This window comes from Pangasianodon hypophthalmus, chromosome 18 (assembly GCF_027358585.1).
Source record: "Pangasianodon hypophthalmus isolate fPanHyp1 chromosome 18, fPanHyp1.pri, whole genome shotgun sequence".
NCBI lineage: Eukaryota > Metazoa > Chordata > Actinopteri > Siluriformes > Pangasiidae > Pangasianodon > Pangasianodon hypophthalmus.
The window spans coordinates 6,077,635-6,102,179 of record NC_069727.1 but is presented as its reverse complement, the minus strand read 5'-3'; the positions used below and the strand labels follow the sequence as shown (position 1 = coordinate 6,102,179).

Sequence of the window (24,545 nt, the reverse complement as noted above, 5' to 3'; positions counted from 1 at the left end):
TTTACCGGTAAGCGTTGAGCCGTTGTCGCAAAATAACGTGAACGCGGACCGGTTTACGGCAGCTAATTAGTGCCATGGAAACATGGAGGCAAATATATACGGCGCGTGAGAGGAAGCTTTAAATAATAATATGTAATTTAACCGGAAACATGATGGTCCATGGAAGTGTTTTCGCCCTGGCTGTGTTTGAGAGAGATGCTGCTTGCAGAAAAGTATGCTTTGTGAATTAATAACTTCATAAATTAAGCAAAAATGTATTGTTTGTGTATCTCAAAACTGTTTATTGTAAGAAAATATCAGTACCATTTGTAAGTATTATGATAGCACGATGAGATATATAAATATACAGGGGAAAAAATGCATTTTCGGAGAAAGAAATCTAAGGGTCTAAAGGGCAAAATTGTCATTAAGATTCAACATTACAATAGAAATGTAAATTTTAATATAATTTTTTAAAAAATCACAAATTAATGAACCTGGCATGTATGTATGTATGTATGTATGTATTATTATTATTATTATTATTATTATTAGTAGTAGTAGTAGTAGTATTTCTGTTCAGTTGTTTTATATAGTTGTGTGTGTGTGTGTGTGTGTGTGTTATATATATATATATATATATATATATATATATATATATATATATATATATATATATATATATATATATATATATAAAATGTGAGGGCCAAAGACAAATTTCTTTTGAAAATTGCGAAAAAAAGAAAAATATAAGAAAAGATTTTTTTTTTTTCAAAAGAAATCAGTACTGTGTTGTAATTAGTATTTTTAGAATTATTTGTTTGAGTCCTTGCTGAATACTCGATTCTGATTGGTGAAGTGACGTAGGCATGCGCGTTCTGTATTTTTGTACTTTTTGTCCCTTCTGACTTGCCGTAGTGTTGTTACTGAAAGCTGTCATGGCGGTGTTCTAGGGTCTTTTTGCATTTATTTATATGTATGTATATATTTTTGGCACTACTCGAAATGATTGTTTGAAGAAATACCAGCTTTAGTCAGCAGACATGTATTATTAATACAGTTTTATTCGTTATTAATGTGTGTTTGACGTGAGGTGCGGTGTAAATTGTACGGCTAGGTTAGCTAACTAGCTAAATCAGCTGCTGTCAGCTGCTCCAGTGTGTGTACTGAAGTGTAAGTGTCGCGGCTCTGTGAATTCGCTTTGCAGTTTAATCCTGAATCTTCAGCCATCATGGGCGAGGCTTTGCGTGAAGACGAGCTGCGGCCGGTTCCCAGAGAGAGAGCCGTGCTGGAGAGCTTCTTCACGCAGCTCGGCATGTTCTGGTTTGACCGAGCTAAAGACTACGTGGAGAAAGAGAAGGAGCAGAGCAGCAGGAGCGCCGCGGCCATCTGGAGCTCTCTGCTCGCTGCTCTGGCGCACCTGGCGGCCGCGGAGAAGGCCTACCACAACATGACCTTCCTCGGGCAAAAACTAGGTACTAACACGGGGTGGGGATGGTGTCCTGGCTGAGGTGCACCAGTCATGATGCCGAATATCTAATGTTTCAGCTTGTTACCTTTATTCCATTACTGCACAGGTTCTGCACATTTGAGTGTTTCCCTTCTCTCTCTCTCTCTCTCTCTCTCTCTCTCTCTCTTACACACACACACACACACACACACACACACTTTAGCTACTAATCATCTACTTGGGGCAGTGGTAGCTCAGTGGTTAAGACATTGGATGTCTGCTCAGAAGGTCGTGAGTTCAAATCCCAGCATCACCAAGCTGCCACTGCTGGGCCCCTGAGTAAGGCCCTTAACCCTCAACTGCTCAGTTAATAAATAAAGATAAACGTAAGTTGCTCTGGATAAGGGCGTCTGTCAAATGCTGTGAATGTAAATGGAACATTAGGATTACGTTTGCTCATTTGGCTGATTCTTTTATCCAGTGTTAAGGGAATTAGTTGAGTGCTAAGGAACCCGCCAGTGGCAGCATGCCGAGGGATGTGGAGTGATGCCGGGATTTGAACTCGCAACCCTCTGGTCAAAGGTTTCACAAAAGCATCTCAGCACAAAGATCATGGCTACATGGTAGAGCGACCATCATGTTGAACACTCACTCTTCAGATTAAGATCATCTTAACTTTGTGATGCTTTTGGGGAAACTTAGCCCTGATCAGTAGCCCAAAGCCATAATCATTGTGTTATAAGAAGTTCTTTACTTTACAAAACAGGCGGAATAAGAGAATTTTATTTTTAAGTGCCTTTCTCAGAGTACTCAAAGACAGTATACAGATACTAACACATCATATAGAAGTGATGTGTAGAAATCTACTATATGTAATAATAGTAAAAACACACACACTTTTACAGCTAGGCAGCTAGGGAGAATTTTGTCGGGGGGAACCCAGAGGAAACCCGTACAGACACGGGGAGGACATGTGAAACAGACAGTAACCCGAGCTCATGATCAAACCTGGAACCCTGGAGCTGTGAGGGGCAACGCTACCGTGCCTCCTTATAATATAATAATCATTTTAAATAATAATAATAAAAGAAAATATCAATGCATGTCTATATAACATAATAAATGAGGATTTTTTCTGCAATGTGACACTTCTATGAGGAAAATGTCAAATTTCCATGGGCGGGACTTAGGCTTCATTCACCTAGATTTGATTGGTTTAGTTATGAAAGGTGGGTGTTCCAAAAACAACATGGAGGCACTAGAGTCCACTTGAGTGTGGAGGATTACTCTCCTCACACAGCTCCACCGGCATTTGACGAGGCGCAGATAGGTGAAATCTTGCTCATGCAGGAGGTTGAGATGAAGGAACAAGAGAAATATTTTGTCCCAGGAGTGAGCCATATCTATTTGAGGCTGCACATCCAGAGGTGGTAACTCTCTCTGTTGTGGTCACTCTCACGAGCACGGCGAGCAACTCCGAGGTGAGGGGACGTGAAAGTGACAAAAATTATTATACTGTACTTCTTGTCCTGCAATCAACCATTCTACCATGACGTAATAATAAAAAAAAATAACCAGAGGCTGTGTAGAGGCAGGAGATTGTAGGGACAGATGACTCATGCAAAATCTAACCAAGGTCTATTCTGATTTCTTTAATCTTACTATAGATATTTGTGGAAATCTAGACAAGCACTTCTTTTCATAGATTTGTCATTTTATTCAGTCTTATGTTGCAGTGTTTAGTCCTGCCTTTTTACATCAGAGAGAATATAAGGAGGAGTGGAGCAATAACAGAACCCTGAGGAAACCTGTAATCAGAGGAATGTTGATCATTGGAAAGGTATATTAATTCCCCTTCCTGTACGACTCCCTGCCTTCCCGTACCATCCATCTCACTGCGTTCAGTACAGTTCTCTTCAAAGCGCTTAAAGTTCTCGCTGTCTTGTACAGCAGATGGTGCTGGAGAGCCACCGTGCAGACCCATTCTCCACTCGAGTAAATTGCTCCTGCACATTTGACCTGGATGGTGTGGGCTGGATTGGTAATGAGTCCTGACCGGAAGCAAACGTGGAGCTCTACAGTGTGCTGCTGCGTTTGTGTTTTTCAGGTGGTCAGTCGTTCTTCAGCAGGAAGGATTCCATCAGGACCATTTACACGTCCCTGCAGAACGAGCTGAAGAAGGTGGTCTCCATGGGACGCCCGGCACCGACCAGCTCCACGCCGTACCTGGAGGAGCTGCTGTCGCATTTATCCGAGCAGCTGTGCCACTTCACGCAGGCCAGGATGGAGCTCGCTGACCTCTACGAGAAGATGCACTGCCTCGGGAGCCAGAAAACGGTCAACTCCGAGGAGCTGGTGAGCACGCTGGAGAGTATCCTGCACAAATACAGCTCCAGGTGAGAGAAACAATGTAGTCACATGATAAAGCATGGCGCCGTATCTGTTGCTACTCGCAAGCTCTCTCCTGATTGTCCCGCTTGTATTATCCACAAATATCCTTTAATGGATATTCCTCTCAGCGTATTGGCTTTAATTTGCATTTCATCCTATTTGATGTCTTGTCTTGTGTAGTCCATAAGCCTAATGTTGTACTAATAATACAGTGGTGTGTGTACGTGCTTTTGATTGTCTGCATTCTGTGTCGCTTGTAGTTTGTAGTTAGAATTGATCTGAGGCATCTTTTAAGCCAGTCGTTTGGATTTGATGCTTTACCTAATTTCACCTCATACCTCATTTGCATAGATCTGAGAAAATCTCAGTAGTTCGAGATCCTATTATAATTCAATCCAATCTCTTTTTTTTTATTTTTTTTTATTTAAATATATTTTTAATTATTCCATACATGACAATCCAGTACTCTAATCCAGTGGTTTGCAACCTTTTTTTTTTTTTTAGCCCTTCTACCTCAATTATTTGCCTCAAGTACCCCTGGAGATGCTAAGCCGGATGATGTTAAGTGGATCTTTTGCCTGCTGAATACGTTTGTTTAACTTGTTTACTGCTTCTGTTGCTGTTTTTATCTTCGTAAACTTTGCCTTGTTTGGTTTTATGTCCAGGTTTTCATGTTTTGCTTCCAAATGTATTTTTAAAAAAAGCTGGCTTTGTACTTTCATTAGAGTGCTGCTTCAAACATACCACACGCTTGGGAAAGGGGTTTGGCCTTGTTATTGTCCATGCACATAAATCCAAATAAGAAATATTCATGTCTTATAACATGACCTGTGAATAAGTCAATAATCTTCTTCTATGGACTTTTACTTATGAGGTTTCACTAAAATGCTACACTATTAATGATTTTTAATTCATTTCATTTTTTACTTGTAAAAATATGTATTGATGAAATTTAACCTGTCATTGAGGTCTCACGAACCCCTGGTTTTGAACCCCTTCCCTAATGTAATACCCCAGTCCCAAACCACATTACTGTACTAAATATTACATGAAAACAATCCACTTGATTATATAATAGAGCTTGATAATAGGCTGTAATCAATCAAATCAAGCGTTAACATTTTGCCTGAAATGGAAGTGACAAATAATGCCATGATAACAAGTCAACAAACAGCCTGCAAACCCCAAGCCCACAATGTCCACCCAAAATCTTGTGAATAATCATCTTCAGTTTAATTTACATCTGCAGTGTAGCTCCATCCCTGCTGTTGTACACTGCTTTCGTGGTGCCTTGTAAGTGGTAACTTGTAAGATGTAAAAACGTCATTTCCCACTAGCAACAAGCTAGCCGGCTATCATTAGTGATAACTCTAATGTTGAGGATTAAACACGTACTCTGTCTGTATATTAATGCTGCATTCATGGTGCCTTGTAAGGGGCAATTTGCAAGTTGTAATGCCACATTCAAGGTGAAGTTGCAACTTCCCTGTTAATTCCCCGCCTACAACCTGTAAAAACGACCACATCAAATGTCCAGAGGTGGAAAATTGTCATTACAACCTGCAAATTACCACTTACAAGGCACCATGAACGCAGGATAATAATGTCATGACCCGCCTCAGCACGATCGACATGTGAACTGGAAGAAAACAATGGATGCCTCCACGAAAGCGTGACTTTTGTTTGCTCTGTTAGAGCACGTAAAGCTCATAAAAAGCTACATTAAGTGCACTTTTAGAGTTACAGGCCTGAGTGGCTATTGTTACTGTTCTGCTGTAGTGAACTTCAAACATTCATGCAACATGTTGGACTGAAATTGCAGCACAGCAAAAACAGCACACAATAGCAAGTAGCTTAGCCACAACAGTAGCTTAGCCATTACTGATGACTCTAATGTTGATGATTAGCTTCTCAAAACGGTGATTAGTATGGTCACTGTTATAGATTTAAGCAAGTACTGCTTTAAACTCTTCTAAAAGTAGAGACTTCACCCTGTTCACAGCGTGTGCGGCCATGTTGATTTAACGTCACTCCCTAAACGGGGAAAGAACTGATAGTTGAGAAGACTACCCCGAGTTGACGCATTGAGGAGAAAACACCCCAAATGTCACGTTGAGGGGGTGTTTTCTGTAGTTTTTTTCTGTAGTTTTGTAGGCGAGGAATTACAAGTTGTAACGTCTCCTCATACACAGAGCTACTCCAGAATCCTCTGATGGCTCCGCCCCTTTCTGCTACGTCAGGGCTGCCAGACTGAAGTCCCGGAAGTCCACAGCACTTTAGCGTTTATAGCTCTACCTCATTTAACACTTCAGACTCAACTCATGTGCTATTAGCAAGACTTCATGGGCTGAACTGGTGTGCCAGAAGATTCCACCAGGACCTGAGTCTGACACCCTGCTTCCACACACTGACGAGTGCAGTTCTAGTACCCGAGTCAGGTATTAATAGTGCACTTCCTAATTCCCCAGCACCTGCACTAAAAGTACACAACATGTGCCATTTGAGACGTAGCTGCAGTGTTTTCCTGGCAGTCACTGCAAGGAACTCACGATCTGTGTGTGTGTCTCTGTGTGTGTGTGTCTCTGTGTGTGTGTGTGTCTCTGTGTGTGTGTGTGTCTCTGTGTGTGTGTGTGTCTCTGTGTGTGTGTGTGTCTCTGTGTGTGTGTGTGTCTCTGTGTGTGTGTGTCTCTGTGTGTGTGTGTCTCTGTGTGTGTGTGTCTCTGTGTGTGTGTGTGTGTGTGTCTTCTGGCTTGGTCCAGACTGTCCGATCTCTCTTCACTGCAGTTTTCCTTCCACTTACAACTCAGTGCAGTTTTTAATCATGAGCTCTCTCTCACTCACTCTCTCTCTCTCTCGCTCTCTCTCTCTCTCTCTCTCTGCAGTTTATGTACTCTATAAAATACTATTTGACATTAAAAAAGCTGTCCTTAAATATATAGAAATGTAACATGGTCCATCAGCTTTCATTTCCGTCATACCCTGGCGCTGTTAAATCCTCATTTCTTAACGTTCAGAAGATGTTGGTTCATTTTCTATAACAGCAGTGCTGATAGATCACAAATCACAGGTTTCTATCAATGCGTTTGTTCTAATACGTTATAGTTTCCATAGCAACAACTTACACAGAGCCTTGTATGGAGAATGTGTCACGTAATACTAAATGGCTTTTTAAAAATGGGATATTTATAACAAAGAAAAAAATGTATTATCGCTTGTGTGTGATGGGAAGCTTTCTGTAAGGAGATGTTTAACCTTTTATGGAAGGAGTCTCCAGTGTCAGTGTCAGCTTTAACAGTTTTGTGCCATGGGAGAGTCTTCAGGATGGAGCACTTTGTGCTTTTCTTGTCTCTCAGTAACATAAGTGGCACTTGGAGATAACTGAACTAACTTGTCTTGTGGACTATAAAATTAAAAGTAATTAAATGGATTAAAAAGTAAATAATTTTTGTAAATAAATTAACAATTGTAATAATTGGCAAATCGCTGTGGTATAAGACGAGTGAAAGACTTCAAAATAATGAACTTTAGCGTGGTAAGAGTAACGCCACTTCACATCAGGCTGCATCACACCATCTCCTCATTGATTACTTTCCTGCAACAGCACATCCCCGAATGATTTATTCCTTACTTAATTCCAATTTATTCCTTACTTAATTCCAATTTATTCCTTACTTAATTCCAATTTATTCCTTACTTAATGATGTGTAAATGACTAGAACCAATTTATAAGGCTCTATATACAGTACAGACGAAGATGCTGCATGTTACAGTTGGGATTTTTCTCTATTTGGTCTGTTAGCCAGAATTTGAGCGATTGCTTTTAATTATTTACAAAACCCAAATTTAAAACCTAAGACTAAAAATGCACAAAAATCCAGTCAGCCTAACGGGATTATTCATGAGGCAGGAGCGTAGCAGTGCAGCTGTGTGTGTGTGTGTGTGTGTGTGTGTGTGTGTGTGTGTGTGTGTGTGTGTGTGTGTGTGTGTGTGTGTGTGTGTGTGTGTGTGTGTGTGACGGATGACGAAGAGATCTCTGCTCAAGGTGAACTCTGCACTCTGTTAAGGAGATGCAGCAATGGAGAGAGAGAGAGAGAGAGAGAGAGAGATGGAGAGGAACAATGCCAGGTTGTGAGTAATCATTAGAGAGAGAGAGAGAGAGAGAGAGAGAGAGAGAGAGAGAGATTGGATCTCTACACCGTTATCTGATCAATTAATCAGACAGCGAGTGCTCCTTTACAGGCCCTGTGCTCGTCAGCTGTTTGACATCCGTCTGGGTCAGAATGAGATTAAAGCCTGGTTAGATGACCATGACCTTGAAGGATGGAGCGAGTGGACCATCTTACTCAACTGCAAAAAGAAATAAAGAAATGTCCCAGTGACTGGTATGAAAATTGTCATCCATATTGACACGGAGTGTACAAATTCTGCTAGGCATTAATACTAGTTGTGGCATTAATACTAGGTGTCAGGGATAAGGAGAAAAAAAAAATCATTCATTTTTTCATCATTTATTCAATGTCAAATCCACCTACTTATGGAGACCTAATCTTATCTACTGCACCTTTTAAGATTTTCATCCTGTCGTTGACAGATGCTGAATATACATCATAGTATATATTTTTTGGAATATATACATATATATTTCCTTTAAAAATAAGTACTGAATGAAATTGAAATCTAGAAAGTTCTTACGCAGAACTTTGGATGTGAGTAGACATGCTCTACTGCAATGAAACGAACCAGAGACATGTTTACCACTAAAAGAAAAAAGAATTACAGTAAATAAGAAGTGCTAGTAGCTTATATTGTCCTGTTGCGGTGCGATGGTTGTGCATTTGACTGCTACACATCAGCGTAAAATGGTGCATTCCTTCAGCTGACATTTACGCAACAATTAACGCAAAACACCTGCAAACAGCCTTAACGCAGTCGAAACAAAATTTCTTAGTGTGCAAAGTTTTGCCCATGTGTCTTTTTATTTTTATTTATTTATTTATTTATTTTTATAAACCTCCAGACCACAGGCCACCAGTTGTGTAGCATGTGCCGTTGTGTTATTGGTGCTTTATCAGCATGTCTTTAAAGGCCAGTCTTAATTCTGGTTGATTTTATTACCCAACTGATTTCAGTCAGCCTCTGATTAAAAACTGGAATCCATTCTCTTCTTTCTCTGTCTGTATACTCCCTTTCTTCACCCTTTTTCTTTTATGGACCCCATTTATTTTAGTTTCTCTCACTTTCTTCTTCTCTCTGTCTCTCGCTCTTTTTTTCTTTCTCTCTCTCTCTCTCTCGCGCTTTCGCTGCCTGCTAAGACGTGTAATTAATGTTCAGTCAGGGGTGAAGAATTCGCATGCTGGCTCTGAATACAGAGGTGATGTAATGAGCTAAAAGCAGCCGTGCCATATTCATGACTCCGGTCTCCAACACTAATGAGCCTGGAGAAGCGTACTGGCATAATGTCTTGAACACACACGCACACATTGACATGTTTCAGAGATCTCAGGGGGTGCCAAGTGGATTTTCATGGTCTTTCACATTTTGTTCCATCTGTTTCCTCAGTTATTCTTTTCTCAATGCTGTGTCACGGTTCACTGTATCTGTCACTGTATCCATCCATTTTGTGCGGTCCGTGACGGCCATTTTGTTTCTTTTTGATGCAGGTTCCATCATCCCATCCTGAGTCATCTGGAGAGTGGCTTCCAGGTGGAGGTGGACGTTTTGGCGCAGCTGCTACGCTGCCAGGCTCAGATCTCAGAGTGGCACTTCCTGCCCTCGCTGCTCAACTTGCACGGAGCTCACGCCAAACTGCAGGCATGGGCTCACGTGTTCGAGCGCCAGCGCGAGACCCGCAAGCACCTGTTCGGCGGCCAATCCCAGAAGGCTGTGCAGCCTCCGCACTTGTATTCATGGTTACAGCGCCTGCAGGGAGCGCTTTTGGCCAAGTTCAGCTTTTATTTCCATGAAGCGCTGAGTCGGCAAGCACCGCCCTCTGAGATGAAGGCGCTGACGGCTCGCACTTCACCTGATTATTTTGGAAAGATCTCAGCCTTCGTGCGCAAGCATGACGCCACCAACGTTTCATTGGTGTTTGACAACCGTGGCATGGAGAGCTTCCAGGGCCACGGCTACCACCATCCACACTCGTACCGAGAGGCTCCCAAAGGCGTGGACCAGTTCCCTGCCGTGGTGTCTGTTCCGGGCGGCGAGCGGCCGTTAAACCACTGGCCCAACGTCATCATGATCATGAGCGACCGCGCCAACGAACTCAACACACTCGACAAGGTTACGTACTTTTACGACGACAAGGTCCAGAGTACGTACTTCATGACGAGACCCGAGCCTCACTTCACGCTTGTTGTGATCTTTGATGGCAAGAAGGCGGAGAAGGACTCGCACATCGTGGGCTTTCTGCATGAGATTTCTGGCTCACTGAGGAACTCCAAACCCTTCAGCACACTCAAGCCAGGCTCCAAAGGCTGAACATGATCATGTGACCTACTTCACATCTAGCATTCATTAACGTTAGCTATATAAACTTTGGCTTTCAGTTAATTTAGAAGAACATCTCATCCATCTGATTAAACAGGGTCTATTTGAGGCATCATGCTGCTGAAACTTTTAATATTATAATCTTTATTTTAATCTCGAAGAAACACCAGAGGTCCAGTAGGCAGTCATTTTCATTTGATATTGTGAACTATTGTGACCAATCAGACCACAGATGTTTTTTTTTTTTGTTTGTTTTTTTTTTAGTATTTTTTTTAGCAATTGAATTTCACTCCTGCTGCTATGAAACCTATTACAATTCACATTATTTTAATATGCAGTGCATAATATTTTAACAGCTGATCATTTGATTTTATAATTTCCTATTTTTTGTACTGTAATTATTGACTAAAATAAAGTTTAGATATCATTTAAACAGTTAGCAACATGGACGTAATTGAACAGATTCATCGTGGGAGTTTATAAAGGAGTGACGTCTTTACAGTTTGCACTCGAATGATTTCACTGTTCATGTGCTCAGAAATAAATAAATAAATAATAGCTTTAAAGGTGGTGTTGATTAAGTCAGAATACTTTTGGACATCTTTGGTGAAGTTCTCCTCACATTCCTGCAGCTTCCGTGAAATATCTGATTAGAAGAGAAACGCTAGTCTCTGGAAAATGGGGGGGAAAAGAAAAGGAATGACGTGGACCACCAACATCCAACCAATCAGCACAAAGAAGTGCTTCTACTTGGCCGTCGGTTCAGAAAGTTGTTCTAGCCTCGAAAGCATGGCTTTGGCGCGAACACAATGACTTTCTTGGTTTGAAGTTTGAGCTTCAAAACGCCCAGCTTTAGCTAGTTTCTGCCAAACTGCTGATTGCACCTTAATGTGAATTGTTCAGTGTTATGAGTAATCATCTGCATTTGCTGTTATTCTTGACTATTTTGTGGCTTTAAATTATTTTTATGTGAATTAAATAATGTGAATAATATAACATTTTACAGGAATGCAAACTGAACTTTTTTTTTTCTCTCATCTGTATGAGTCGACACTTGATCTGTTATTAAACTGGAATGTTAAACCATCATGTTGTTATTTGTCCCTTTCTAAAGCCTTTTCTAATGAAACCTAAACCTCTTGCATATATAACCTAAGTACAGTCAGTGGTCAAATCAGCATACTGAGCTCAGGGAGCCCTAATGGAAGGGGAGAAGGAAGAAACAGGAGAAACAGGGCTACACTCAGTAATTGTACGTATAAATGACCTATACTGTGGGTTTACCTGGTGGAACAGCCAATGAGTGTATATTAAAGGTGCAGTCTCATTTTGTTCTGAATGAACCCTTAAAGTGTAATGTAGCAAAATATTTCAAGCCTCACACAATTCACAAGATGCTCTAGCCATCTGCTAGTATGAAGTAAATTACAATCAAACATTTTAGACTTTTTAGGGGAAGCACAAATGACACAAATTTGCACAAATTGATCTTCCCTCACAGCTATAATACTATTGCCCAAACATTTCAGATGAACATTTAAGTTCTACCACACCTCGTTCAGGTTTCACATCCATGTGCAGTACAGTGTAATATGCAGTGAAACTCTTACTTATATGTTCTCACACAACAATATTACAACAATAGACACAAACATGATCTACATGGGTAAGCAAGATATTTATCATAATACTGTACTCATGGCAAAATTTCAATTTAAATGTAAAAATCTGAATTTGAATGTTAATAGTTTGAGTTTGTATCAGATAGAGGCTGGTCTTGAGCTGTTTTATGTATTAAAGTATTGGACTTTTCTTGGTCTTGGACATTGTTCTCGCTAAATATAGCCTTGGACTTGAGTTTGTAAAAATAATGTTTGTGCTGTCTTTTCTTTTCACATGCACAAAATGACAAGAAGTAATTCCTTCTTCTAGAAAGCAGCCTAATCATCAGTACAATGCAGTTTAAGCCAAGTAATTGAGGACCTGGTCTCGAAAAAGATCTGATGGTTTTCAGACTCGATCTTGACTCAGTTTTTGCTTTGATTTGGACTAGACCTTGACTTGGCCTCAACCACCTTAAGATTTGGCCTTAATCTCAGCTAGTCCTGGCTTTGGACTGCTTGTCTTGAATCTGACAGCTGTGGATCACAGCCCTAGAATCATACCACCTGAAATAGCATTTTGAAGTGAAACTGAACTTTTGCATTTTAACACATGGGGTAAAAAGAACACGGGTTATTATTGTTAGTGTGCCTCTGCTACTTAAAATATTTGTGTTTTGCATGCTCTTATGTGACACTTGATTCAACTCAATGATGAGGACTTGGTAATTAGGTAAGAATTTAAAACAGGTGTGTTGGAGCAGATGGCTGTGATCAGGGACGACTTGAGTAGAGACAGGCCATTAGTCGAAAAATAAACAAAGGAGTGTGTCATGCTCAACAAGTCCCACCCCTTAATAAAAAAAGAGCCAATCACCTTGTCGGTAAAGACATTAGCGTAAAATACCTGGCCTATCAGATTCTTACACTGATGATCACGCTTTGCTGTGTTTGTAGTGAAGAAACGCACATGCACAGAAGCAGGGAAACATTTTTTTGTGTGTTATTTAAGCCAAAAGCCACATCCATCCATTTTTCATACCACTTATTCTACATGGGGTCATGGGGGAGCCTGGAGCTTATCCTAGGGGACTTGGGGCACAAGGTGGGGGACACCCTGGACAGGGTGCCAACCCATGACAGGGCACAATCATACACACTCATAGCAATTTGGAAATGCTAATCAGACATGTCTTTGGATTGGGGAGAAAAACAGAGTACCCAGAGGAAACCCCTGAAGCACAGGGAGAAAATACAAACCTCTACACACACACAGGGCAGAGGTGAGATTCAAACCCAAACCCCAGAGGTATAAGGCCACTAAGCCACTGTATCCTCCCCCTAAAACTACACACACATACACATACACACACACAGACAGACATCTGGTGTATGTGTTGTCAAGATGGCCACCGAATGGCCAGACTTTACTATAAAGACTTTGCCTTTAAAGCAAGAGCGAAAACCTTGTTTACTCAACATTCTACAAGCTTTTAGGCAGTCAGTAATCATCTGTGCAATGTTTAGGAATTCAGGAATGCATTTTGTAATTTAAGCCGTATAATTCCTCCTTTTAGAGAGAGGACTATTTCCTGTGGTTATGTTATCAGCATAGTTTGTGGGTTTGATCATATACCACAAAAAAAAAAAAAAAAAAAAAAAAAAACCTTGGACCAAATGTAATTGACTGGAATTACTTCTTACTGTATTGCTCCAGTGTTTGAAATCTGGATAAAATTGCACAAGAACAGCTTTAGTCAGATAGGAGAGAAAGTCATACTGCCTTGTTAGAGTAAGGGATACCAAAATACGACAGATGGAATCCAGCATTTTAAGCCAATGTCACGATGCTGATTGACTGATGCTGATCAATCCCTAAGGTGGAAGCCAGGTAGCAAGCTGACATTGACCTAGTGTCTATTTTGGGTGGCTATGTTGGCCATTTCCTATGCATCGTTATGCCAATGTTCAACTAACGTTTTTATTATAACCCTGCTAGTGTTTGGCCAGTGTTTTGGCCAAGGTGGGTTTAACGGAGGCTTAAAGTCTGTTAGCACTGGTGGCCCAACATTAGCAAAGCATTGGGCTAACACTGGCAGCCAACACTGACCCAATGGAAAGGCAGGTGTTGAACTAATGTTCGCTAAGTCTATTTAAAGATGGCTGACAGTCTGTCAGCCCTGGTGGCTCAACAGACATTACATTGGGCTAATCAACTGAAAAGCTGATGTCTCAACTTCAGTTTGCTACCTTGGAAAGTACTTAGGCAATAGTACATTGTTTCTATACTTAAGTATCATAACTGAAGACAAATACTTGTACTATTCCTCCATTCCTCTTCATTTTTTTTATTTAGACCTTACAAGTGCAATCATTACAAATCTCAAGGATCACGACTCAAAAAGGATCATGGCTCGAAAGATTTTTTTCCTTTTCCAAACTACCAGGCTCTGTTAATTGCCATTTAAATGTATTTACAATTATTAAAATTTAAATGCACACTACAACCAATAATTTGTATTACCTATTGGTCTCAGTTGCTGTCTATTCAATGAAAATGAAACTCTCAAGATTTAACCTTAACCATCATTCTTGGATCTTTTCAGATGAATTGAGTTGTATGAATAGTTACGAATATGCAAGTACAAGACAATGTTGGAAATAATACCATGATCTGACTTTGAATTCCAGTTAAAAACAAATTTTACTTTTAAATACTACAGTAATAATAAAATAAACAGTCACTCAAGTACAGTTTTGACCAGCTATGTCCACTGTTAACTGAGTAAGATTTGGACACAACACAGTATAATTTTTCTGTCCTTTTTCCTCTCCTGCAGAGGGCATGTATTTATGCGCATTTACATAAAAAAGAAAAAAGATACTAAACACTAGAGTGAGGCATATGAACTTACTTTATTTCAAAGACATTCAGTTTTTGACACCTTGTTAAAATGCACTGCAACATGATATAATGCTACATGCCAAATACAGTCCTATACATGAAAGTGCAACGTCACAATGGGTTAAATGTACATACTTATGATTCATTCAAAAGTGGTTACATGTTTGGAAAGAGCTCTATTCTTAACATTTCATTCTTGGAACGACGCTTCAGAGAAAGACAGGCACACGACACATCTGTAGCAGAACAGGCTCCTCCTCTATACACACGTCCTGAAAGGCACTTTCGCGTGAACACACGGCGTGCGTGTGTGTGGGTGTGAGGGAGATAAAGTGTGTGTGTCTGTACGCACACACGCCGTCACGCGAGAGAGCACCAGTAGAAACGAGGTTTTTAAAAAAAATCACCCACTTAACGAGAATCAATAAATAAGTATAAAATATTGCAGGTAGAAAAGAAAAAAAAAACCATCATCAAGAAACAATCAAGAAAAAAGTGAGAATTATTAGAATCATTATTTGTGCATAAAAAAGTGAAAACATGGCTGTTTGGTAGTCACGTGACCTCTCTGCTGAAGCAATTCCTCATCTTTAAGCATATCTATACATTTGGAACAACCCTCACACACACACACACACACACCCACACACTTCTGATTCTTATTCTTCACCAATCACACTAATACACTAACAGGAGAGCCTGTTACACATGAAACATTAAAGCACACACACACACACACACTCACACACACACTGGAAGTACAGGCTGAAAATCAGAATGGCAATCACTACACTCTTAGAAAAAAAGGTTAAATTTAGAACCCTTAAGAGTTCTCGGTTTCGTCTGTTTAGCGTTCCCCTCTCAGAGAGAACCCCTTTAAGAAGTGAAGAACCTTTGTTTCTAAGAGTGTTAGTCTGTGTCTAATGGCAGCAGTGCCAGAATGGAAGTGTTACCACGGCAACCAAAGAGAGGGTGTGGCCTGACATGCTCAGTCACACCACGCCAGCTTCTTAACGCCTTCCTCATCCTTTCCTTCGCCAGTCACAAGCAACTCCACAACAGAATCTTATTAAAGCTCATTAAAGATATAAGTGCCCTCAGAACGTCTGGTCTCCGCCCCTCCCGTGGCGTCCAATCAGGTTGAGTTTCCACGGTGAACAGGAAGGTTTTTGTGGTGATCAAGGCTTCATGTGGTATCAGAGTGAAAAAAAAAACCCAAAAACATGGAAAATTCAGTTAAAGGAGCAATAAGCAACTCTTCGGTTTCTGTTTCTCTTGTCGAATTTCTGTCCCTCTGATTGACATGACAATATTCACACTGACCCCAGGGTCATCGACATAAAATATTTACACACAGACTATCATAATATATTATATTTATTATAATTATATATTTCAACAGAACATTTTGCTTACTGCTCCTTTAATACATTCAGTCTTCTTTAAATCACCCGTCCCTCTTTCGGAGGCCAGGTGCTACATTCACTATCAACACCCTTTTCCCATGATGCACCTGTGTCACTTCCTTCAACTCAAGTAAATAACTTAAAAATAAACAAAGAAAGCAGCATAAAATTGTACGGATGGCCCCTTTTTGGCAGGAATTCCTTCATAAGGCGTGGCAAATCAAAGCACTGATAATGCATTGCACCGACTCAAAAAAAAAAAACCCATGATGCTTCCCAAAGCCAGACTCCTGAAACATCTGCAATCACGCTCTCTCCCTCTCTCGCTCTCTCGCTCTCTCTCTGCCATCTCTGAATGTGTTCCTTATAAAAGTATCTACGCACACAGACACAGGTTAAGTCCTAGTCATTTTTTTTTTTTTAGAGAATAAGCACGCACGCACACCACCCTGACGACACGGTAAATGATTATAATATCGTAGACTAACTCTAGTTGACTCTTCTTGCGTGGAAGCTATTCAGTATTAACACAATCACCCTGTCTGACCCTCCGTAAGTGTAATTCAGTCCTCAGGCTTATTGCCGACCCTGTTTTTCCTCAGGTTGGACCCGTTTCAGGCTCACATGGTGCCTGATTTGTCATTAGGGAAGTTTTGGGGCGGAGTCGGGGGCTGTTGAGGAGGCTGGGCATTAGTTTTTGGTAAGATGGCAGGTTTGGGGCGCAGGGCCGGGGGGCGGAGCGTCACGCCCATGCGGGGTGAGGGGAGGGGCTCGGGGCAGCGGCGGGACGAAGGGCCAGGTAGAGGCGGCAGGGGACTGTGGGGACTCAGCGGGCTCGGTGAATCCGATGGGCTGGACAGGGTGGAGGGGGTGGAGCCTGAGGGAAGGGAGGGGCTGCTCTTCATCTGGTCCAGTGTGTCGAGCACCAGGTCCGGCTTCCCGCTCTGCCGCTCCAGCTCACGCAGCTCGTTCAGGGCCAGGCTCATGGTCTCCTCAATGTCCTGCACATAAAAGAACATAAAAGTACTGGCACCCTCCATGGACAAGGCATCAACATTAAATACATAAAATGAATAAGTCATGCAGTGAGTGATATTTTGAGCTTAAATATATGAGAAAGCAATAATTCACATTTATTATAGACTACTGTCTATAATTGGTGATTATTTTGCCACATTTCCAAAGAAAATACTATTATATATTAAAAAGAAGTTCTGAGTTATGAGCAATACAGTTTCTTCAGAACCTTGAACAAACCTTGTGACCCAGTTGTTGCTCGAGTGTTTAATACCGAACTGTCAGTGTTTTTATGGTTTTGGTTCATGCATTTGAAATCATTGCTAAATTGTCTTATTTCACAGCGCCGTTGAATTCTTACATCTGATTGGTCAGAAGGTGGTAATTAATTTTCTAATAATAATTTATAATTAATAATTAATAATTTAATCACAGGTTAATTTAAATTGAAGTTTAATTCAACTGTAATTTAAATTACAGGTTTATATTATTAATGTTTATATGAATGTGTACTAATCAGTTTCTATTACTGCACATTCACACTGAACATATAACCAGATTAAAAAACAGATTAATTAAAAAACAAACAAACAAACAAAACATTAAAAAGAGGAACTGTTGATATGGTGAAGCTTTCTCTAAGGAGACGTTTATTTTACTGTTCAACAACAGCTTAATCCTGCTAAATACAAAGGATGTTATTATTGCTATTTCTATCCATTTGTGTTTTTGCCAAATTCAGAATTTGTTTATAAGAAAAATGCAAAAAATTTGAGTGAAAACTGCCCAAAAATGCCACAAACAAACTTTCATGTTTAATGGAGTTGATACAGAGATAAGGAGATTTTATTTCATTTAACAGAAATGATGAGTAAAATAATCTATTAACATTAAATTAATTATAGTAAATCATTATAATTTGCATGTTAAATTCATGACTTTTTGAAAGATCATTTAGAATTTATGAAACATTTGGAAGGAAGAAAACCTATCTGTGGATATTAGAGCTGCCAAATTGCTATAAAAATTGCATTTGAACTTTAATTTATTAAAAAATGCAGTAGTCGGAAATTAACACTGCTGAGCAACATTAGCAATAGGGTTACAAGATGCATTCATGTCACATGATCCAGAGAAGCTGAAAAAAAAGGAAGGTAATATCATATTATACACACACACACACATTTTTTTTTTATAAATTTCAATATTTTAGAGTATTATTTATATTGTCAGAGATTTTATTTATGTAAGCCTCTCCAAGAAGCTGTTTATTCACTATACTGTCCATGCTCACTTTATAGTGTACTATATGTCATATAATTTTTTTAGGACACAGTTTGTTCATTTTTAAGATTTAACTACAACTGTGAAAATAAATGTATGTTATTAATTACATGTATTTATTTAGACTAGTCAAGGGTTTAGAAAAAAAAGCCTGTTTAAGAAGCCTGTTTCAATACACTTACAACACAGGATCTTAAACACTTGATTTTTTTTGCCTTTGAGTATATAAATATTATAGAGAATAGTGTTCTAACTGTGTATTGCAGCTGAAGGTGTCTTCACTGACCTGTGCTATGGTGTGTGTGTTGAGTGTGCGTGTACGCTGTTCAGGGACACTGCAGTGCAGTGCAGATGGGGACTGGCGGATGGGTGGGCTCTCTCTCTCCCTGTCTCTACGCAGAGACTCGTGACGACTGATGCTGGAGCTCAGAGAGCCGTTGGTGGTGGTGTTGGTGGAGTTGTTGTTGTTGTGTCCTGCACGGCGGCGTGTTGTTTCGGGGCTGTCCTGGTGTCCGCTGTGTCCACGCAGCAGCTCACGTGGGCTGAAGTGACCCGTCACCGTCACTGTCACCGGCGGCGAGCTGCGCTCCAGACCGTTACCATGGCAATGACCGGGGGCACGGCGCAGGAGGGCCTCCGTCCTCTTCCTGTGACTGCATGTGGAGATGATGATGAATCAGTTAATAGAGAATTAGGGACTAATTTGCTCTCCTGAGGTCAGTAATTGGGTTTTGTGGGAAAGTTTCACTGTCAATGTGTCTAATAGTGTGAAACATGTGTGACTCAGGCCTCAGTTCTAGTCGAGTGGAATGGAATTTCCTCCTCATATTCCTCACAGCTGCACTCAGATGAAGAAGAAAAAAAACATTGTTTTTGAGAGTGAGTATGCATCTGTGTGTATGCATCTGTGGAGAACATGGGGATTTCTCTTCCATTTCTGTTGTGAATTGAGAAATGAGTATGTGTTTGTGTGTGTGTGTATGTGTGTATACTCACCGGCTGATGAAGGTTTCTGGCAGTCTGGGTTCAGTCGGGGAGGTCAGGGACCTCCTGGAGCTTACTTCATCTGTAGGAGTGCTACTGTGTTCACTGTCTGCTTTCTGGCTCAGAGTGTCCGACATGGCCTCCTCACTGAAACCACAACGACACTGTTAGCTTATCACAGCTTATCCATTCGTCCATTTATCCATCATTAACACAATCAACTCTTAAATAACTCCTGAAATCAGTGGGACCAAAAGAAAATCAAATATAGCAATAATTAATAATGCAAGTTTCTGAAGTCAGTGGCATTGCAGTTATTATACAATGGGTTCAATAATCTGAGTCCACTATCTAAAACTGATGATTGAAACAAATCAACAGCTGTCTGAAATCATATCTCAGTCACTCACGTACTATTTCTTGTCTTCTGTGTGTGAAATGAAACTGTAAAAATACACTGACAGCTCTGTATTAAACTCTCGACCAGCAACTGGTTTACAAGGTTGGCTTCTGTAGTGTCATCAAATAAACTTCGAGCTGCAGGAAATCATGTGCACTGTGGTACTGGAAGCAGTGTACTTCGGTTCTACACTGGATTTATGGCACAGTATCACTTTAAAGGTTTCAAGGTTTCCTTGAATAGTTCCTATAAGGGTTCAATTTGGAACATTTTCCAATATGAAAACTCTCTACTAAACAAATTTTAGATGTAACAATTTTCCTAGGAGTTTCTGAGTGATATGTATCGTGAACTGTCCAAGTAAAATGATTGTCCAATTGAAATTCAGATGACAAAAGGACTGGAGCTCATAACAGTGCACTATATGGAAGTAGGGGCCAAATTCATGACTATTTGAGAGGTTTTTGTATGAAACTGATATTTGTGAATCAATAGTCTTGGACAATAATATGGGACACATGCTATAATAACACACTGTGTAACTCTTATGCCCAGCATCTACTACTGACTCAATCATGGTGTAGTTTATGACCCTAAATTACCCAAATCTACTGTTTTATCAGGTAAACCACATACATTATGGTAGACGCTACTGCTGCCAGACACTAATGATGAAAATAACAATGAAATCTTGCTTGGGGAACTATAATGACATTATAACCAGTGAAAAATCCCCCCCAGATATTAGACTCAGACTTTTATACCCTGCTGTACCTAGTACCATCACCACATATGTTGTGTAATCCATCTGTAATGTGTGTGTGTGTTCAGCTCTGCACTCACTCCTGCAGTGTGATGTACTGGTGTGGTATGAGTCCATCAGTGCCGTTACACCGTCCCTCCCACCAGTCCTCAGAAGCCCTCTGGAAGAGCAGCAGAGACGCTCCCTTCTTAAAGGACAGCTCACGACCTGAGCGCCCTACATAGTCAAACTTCGCTACGGCCTCCACCGGCTCACCCTCTGCGAGATGCACAGAGAAAGTCAACAGACTTGGTTTAGAAACTCTGACTTAAAAAAAAGGAAACAAAACAAAAATTTGACCATACTTATTGACAAGTATTTGCTTCATAACACTGAAATCCTATTCAGTAGACAGTAGTTACAACGTTAAAATTATCGGCATAAAGTGCACAGCAATTTTGCAGAGAGGCAGCTCAATACTTCTCTATACTTCTCAATAGAAGTATAACAACACAATATTTTGTGTGTTTTTCCCCAACTAAAAAAAAACCCAATAAATCTATGTCAGTTTAAACACAGTGTTTCACTGCAACTACCTCAGCTTAATGTTGCACAGCATTGCATTGCACAAACAGTATCTGAACTTTATTCCACATACGTTTTCTGCCATCTATTTTTATATTTTTCTTTTTCTATTTCTACATAAGTAAATTCTGTTTTTATATAAATTCTGTTTTATGTCATCATAAAAAGTATTTCACTGTACGTCATACCGCATATGGTTGTGTGTGTCCAATAAAATTTGATTTGATTTGCTTTACTATGAGTAAGAGCAGGCAAACAAAATTTAAACAAAAGAAAAAGGTGATACCTGCATGCAAATCACGAAAATGTCAATCATATCATGGCTCAAATATCAGACCAAATCACCAAGATTCGTAAAAAAGCCACAGGTATGCTGGGCTGGAATTTTATGGAAATTTTTCTTCCATAATTGTAATGTACATATAAGACATAATAGTGGGGAGTCTAAACCCGCCGTCTCTCCTGTTCCAACACTAATATGCGTGTGAGAGAGATTTACCCTCTTCACTGGTCTGCGTTTCAGTGCCGCCATCTTGTTCTCCTTCTTCAAACACTCCTGGCTCACTGTATGGACTCTCACTAGAAGAGAAAGAAAAATAGAGAAAGAAAGACCTTTCAGAAGACAAACACTCCGAAACATTTACTTCATCTCATAGCCGTGGTTTACGATTTTAAACATGTAGCGCTGGTGCTAAAAAAAAAAAGTCACAAGCTTTGTAGCACAACATAGTTATAATTAATAATAATTTATAATAATAAAACTTCTAAAAAGTGTTAATCCAAGTAAATGTACAATTTGTCATGTTAACTACCATAAATCCTCAAACAGAATTTCACACGCTCTACATTCAGCCAAAATGGTGGAAACACTGTACCTCTACTAGCTATTAGCAAATACATACACTTAGCATCAGCTAGCAAATGCCTGAGGCTAAGTAAACCATGAAGTTGTTTAATTATGGCCATTGTAAAGGCACACTGACAATGAAAACTAGACAGAATTGTCAGGAATGTTAACATTTCCCTCAGATATGTTGGGTATTTACTAAGAACAGACTTTGTAAAATTAAAATTAAATTGGAATTACGCTTAGCATCAACTATGCTAACAACACTAACACATTCTATGGATCCCTCCATACTGAAAAACATCAGCATTGTGTAGCAGCTTGTAAATTCTCTGCTGTAAGAAAATTTTGGCTTTTGTGAAGTTGTGAATACAGTCATGTTGAATCAGTAAATACTGTACACACATGGCAAAGAATCTGAGTCATCATGCCGTAACTAGCAAAAAATCAGAAAATCGGACATTACTTTCAGCACCAGACATGAATGAGGTAATAATCATAGCTATAAGGACTACACACTACACTACGCTACACTACAACACAACACAACACAACACACTTCACACTAGGAATTAAACAGTAATTAAGCTGGAAGGTGGAACTTTTTTCTCAGGACAGTGTTTCATGACATTAAATAAGGAATTAGCTGTTTAGATTTTTTTTACTGCAATATGTTGCAAAACACTCAATTCAAATATGTTCCCTTTTCTGAACATTTGATTAGCGAGCTAATTTACCAGAGTGAACTAATGTGAGTCAACTAATGAATAATAATCTAAATTGGCTCTGCTTATGAATATACATGTCTAATGGGTGAAAACACATACAGGGATGATGTTCATATATAAATATGAAAATATATATGATCTTCGTCAAACAAATGGCACAGTATGGTATACAGCATATGAGTTTTTAGTAACTTATATCAAAACATCTGTGGAGAATGTTAACATTTAAGACAATCCAGTCTTGTTTTCATTGTATCTGTGTCTTTACAATGTGTGTATAAAAGACACTCATGAACAGCATCCATATTTGACATATTTGCTAACTGCATTGCAACAACCTCGCACGATTTTAACTGTTTGACTGGAGAGTGTTGTGTGTTCATCTTTCATGTTCAAAACACAAACTTACAAAATTCACTTGATGTTAAATCCTAGTGCTCATGATCATTTTTCATTTTTAAAACATTTCCTTTTCTGCCTTTTTTCCCCCCCCAGAGTTGAAAAGACAAATTGTACACTTGCGTGGATTGTCACTGGTTAGAAGCAGTATTGTTATGGATTATCATCACATTGTTCTACACACATGCAACTTTTCTTGTTGTTAAGATCCTAGGTTTTGAGTGTGAAAGCGCTATGGGCACTACATCCAGTGCCACTGTCTGACAGTTTGATGGCATCATATCATGCTGTCATGCATTATGGAATACCATTTGAGATCAATTTTAAATACATAAATATCTCACTATTATTTAATCATTAATCATAACACTGGCATTATTTCAAGTGAATTAAAAAGTGTAATAAGATGGCCTTATGCCTTGATTTAATAGAATGTGTTGGATCAAGTGATGAATAATGATTATATTATATTTATATTATATTATTTATATCATGTTATGTTATATTAAATCAAATTTGCAGTGACCAATGTGATAATTAAAATTAGGGCAGTATGGTGACAATATACTAGACCCCTCCCTAACAGACCCCTAACAGACATTCATCTTTTTATAAGTCTTTCTTTATTTGTTAATTTTAAATTGTCGCTTGCTTTTAAGTTACAATATATTACATTTGACAGCAAAGGAAAAACTTCCCTTTTCAGTCCACATTTCTATCTTGATTTTTCAGGCTTAAAGGCAAGGGCTTTTGTTTAAAGCCGATGGTCTGGATGCGACTGAAAAATCCTGTCTGACGTTTCTCCTCAAGAAAAATCTGGTGTGATCTACATGCAGGTCATTTGCATTATCTGAATGGTGCAGCCAGAAGAGCAACTTAAGCAAGTGCATAACCCAACTCTGAATATGTGTAACTTTCCCCACAACCTTTATTTTTGAACTCTCACCAGTACTCTGTGCTGCTCATGCACTTCTCGTAGACAGGCCCCTCCAGCTCTTTGGTGTCGGGGAAGATGGCCTCGTGGTGGATGATGATGGTCTTGATGATCTCGTTGACGTGTGCCTGGCAGGAGACCTGGTCCAGCAGATCTGGAGTGGGCATCAGTGTCGGCCCAAAGCAGATGGCCAGGTTCCCGGGGTCCATCATGTTCTCATCGCTGTACTGCGAGAGACTGCAGGACAGAAAGAGAAAGAGCTTACTTATCTTACCACAGAGAAACTAAAATAAAAAACCCGTAACAAGTGACAGGGAGAGCGCTTGGAAGTCTGTAATTAAGTGGAGCTCTTTGCGTTTTAATAAGACTTTCCAAGTTTCCAATATCACATAAAACATTCA

General features: G+C 39.7%; 2 protein-coding genes across 4 annotated transcripts in view; one reads left to right on the top strand and one right to left on the bottom strand.

Annotated features, from left to right (window-relative positions):
* The first annotated feature begins 62 nt into the window (after window positions 1-62).
* On the top strand, window positions 63-11,398 carry kics2 (KICSTOR subunit 2). Of its 2 annotated transcripts, none has more exons than XM_026922658.3 (4): window positions 63-212; window positions 1,190-1,457; window positions 3,540-3,828; window positions 9,484-11,398. In XM_026922658.3, the coding sequence occupies exons 1-4, from the start codon at window positions 150-152 to the stop codon at window positions 10,301-10,303; spliced, it is 1,440 nt and encodes a 479-aa protein (XP_026778459.1). In that variant the 5' UTR covers window positions 63-149; the 3' UTR covers window positions 10,304-11,398. The 2 variants fall into 2 exon arrangements, with proteins under 2 accessions (XP_026778459.1, XP_026778460.1); XM_026922659.3 differs by lacking the exon at window positions 63-212 and adding an exon at window positions 824-958.
* Window positions 11,399-14,807: 3,409 nt separating this feature from the next.
* The window catches only part of srgap1b (SLIT-ROBO Rho GTPase activating protein 1b), a 47,032-nt gene continuing 37,294 nt past the window's right edge, over window positions 14,808-24,545 (bottom strand). The window contains exons 17-22 of one of the 2 annotated variants that reach the window (XM_034313325.2): window positions 24,157-24,381; window positions 21,736-21,815; window positions 20,753-20,930; window positions 19,522-19,656; window positions 18,812-19,178; window positions 14,808-17,225 (exon numbers count right to left, since the gene is read on the bottom strand). In XM_034313325.2, coding sequence (XP_034169216.1) covers window positions 16,845-17,225; window positions 18,812-19,178; window positions 19,522-19,656; window positions 20,753-20,930; window positions 21,736-21,815; window positions 24,157-24,381 — 1,366 coding nt within the window. In that variant the 3' untranslated portion in view covers window positions 14,808-16,844. The other variant, XM_053241851.1, reaches the window with a different exon arrangement.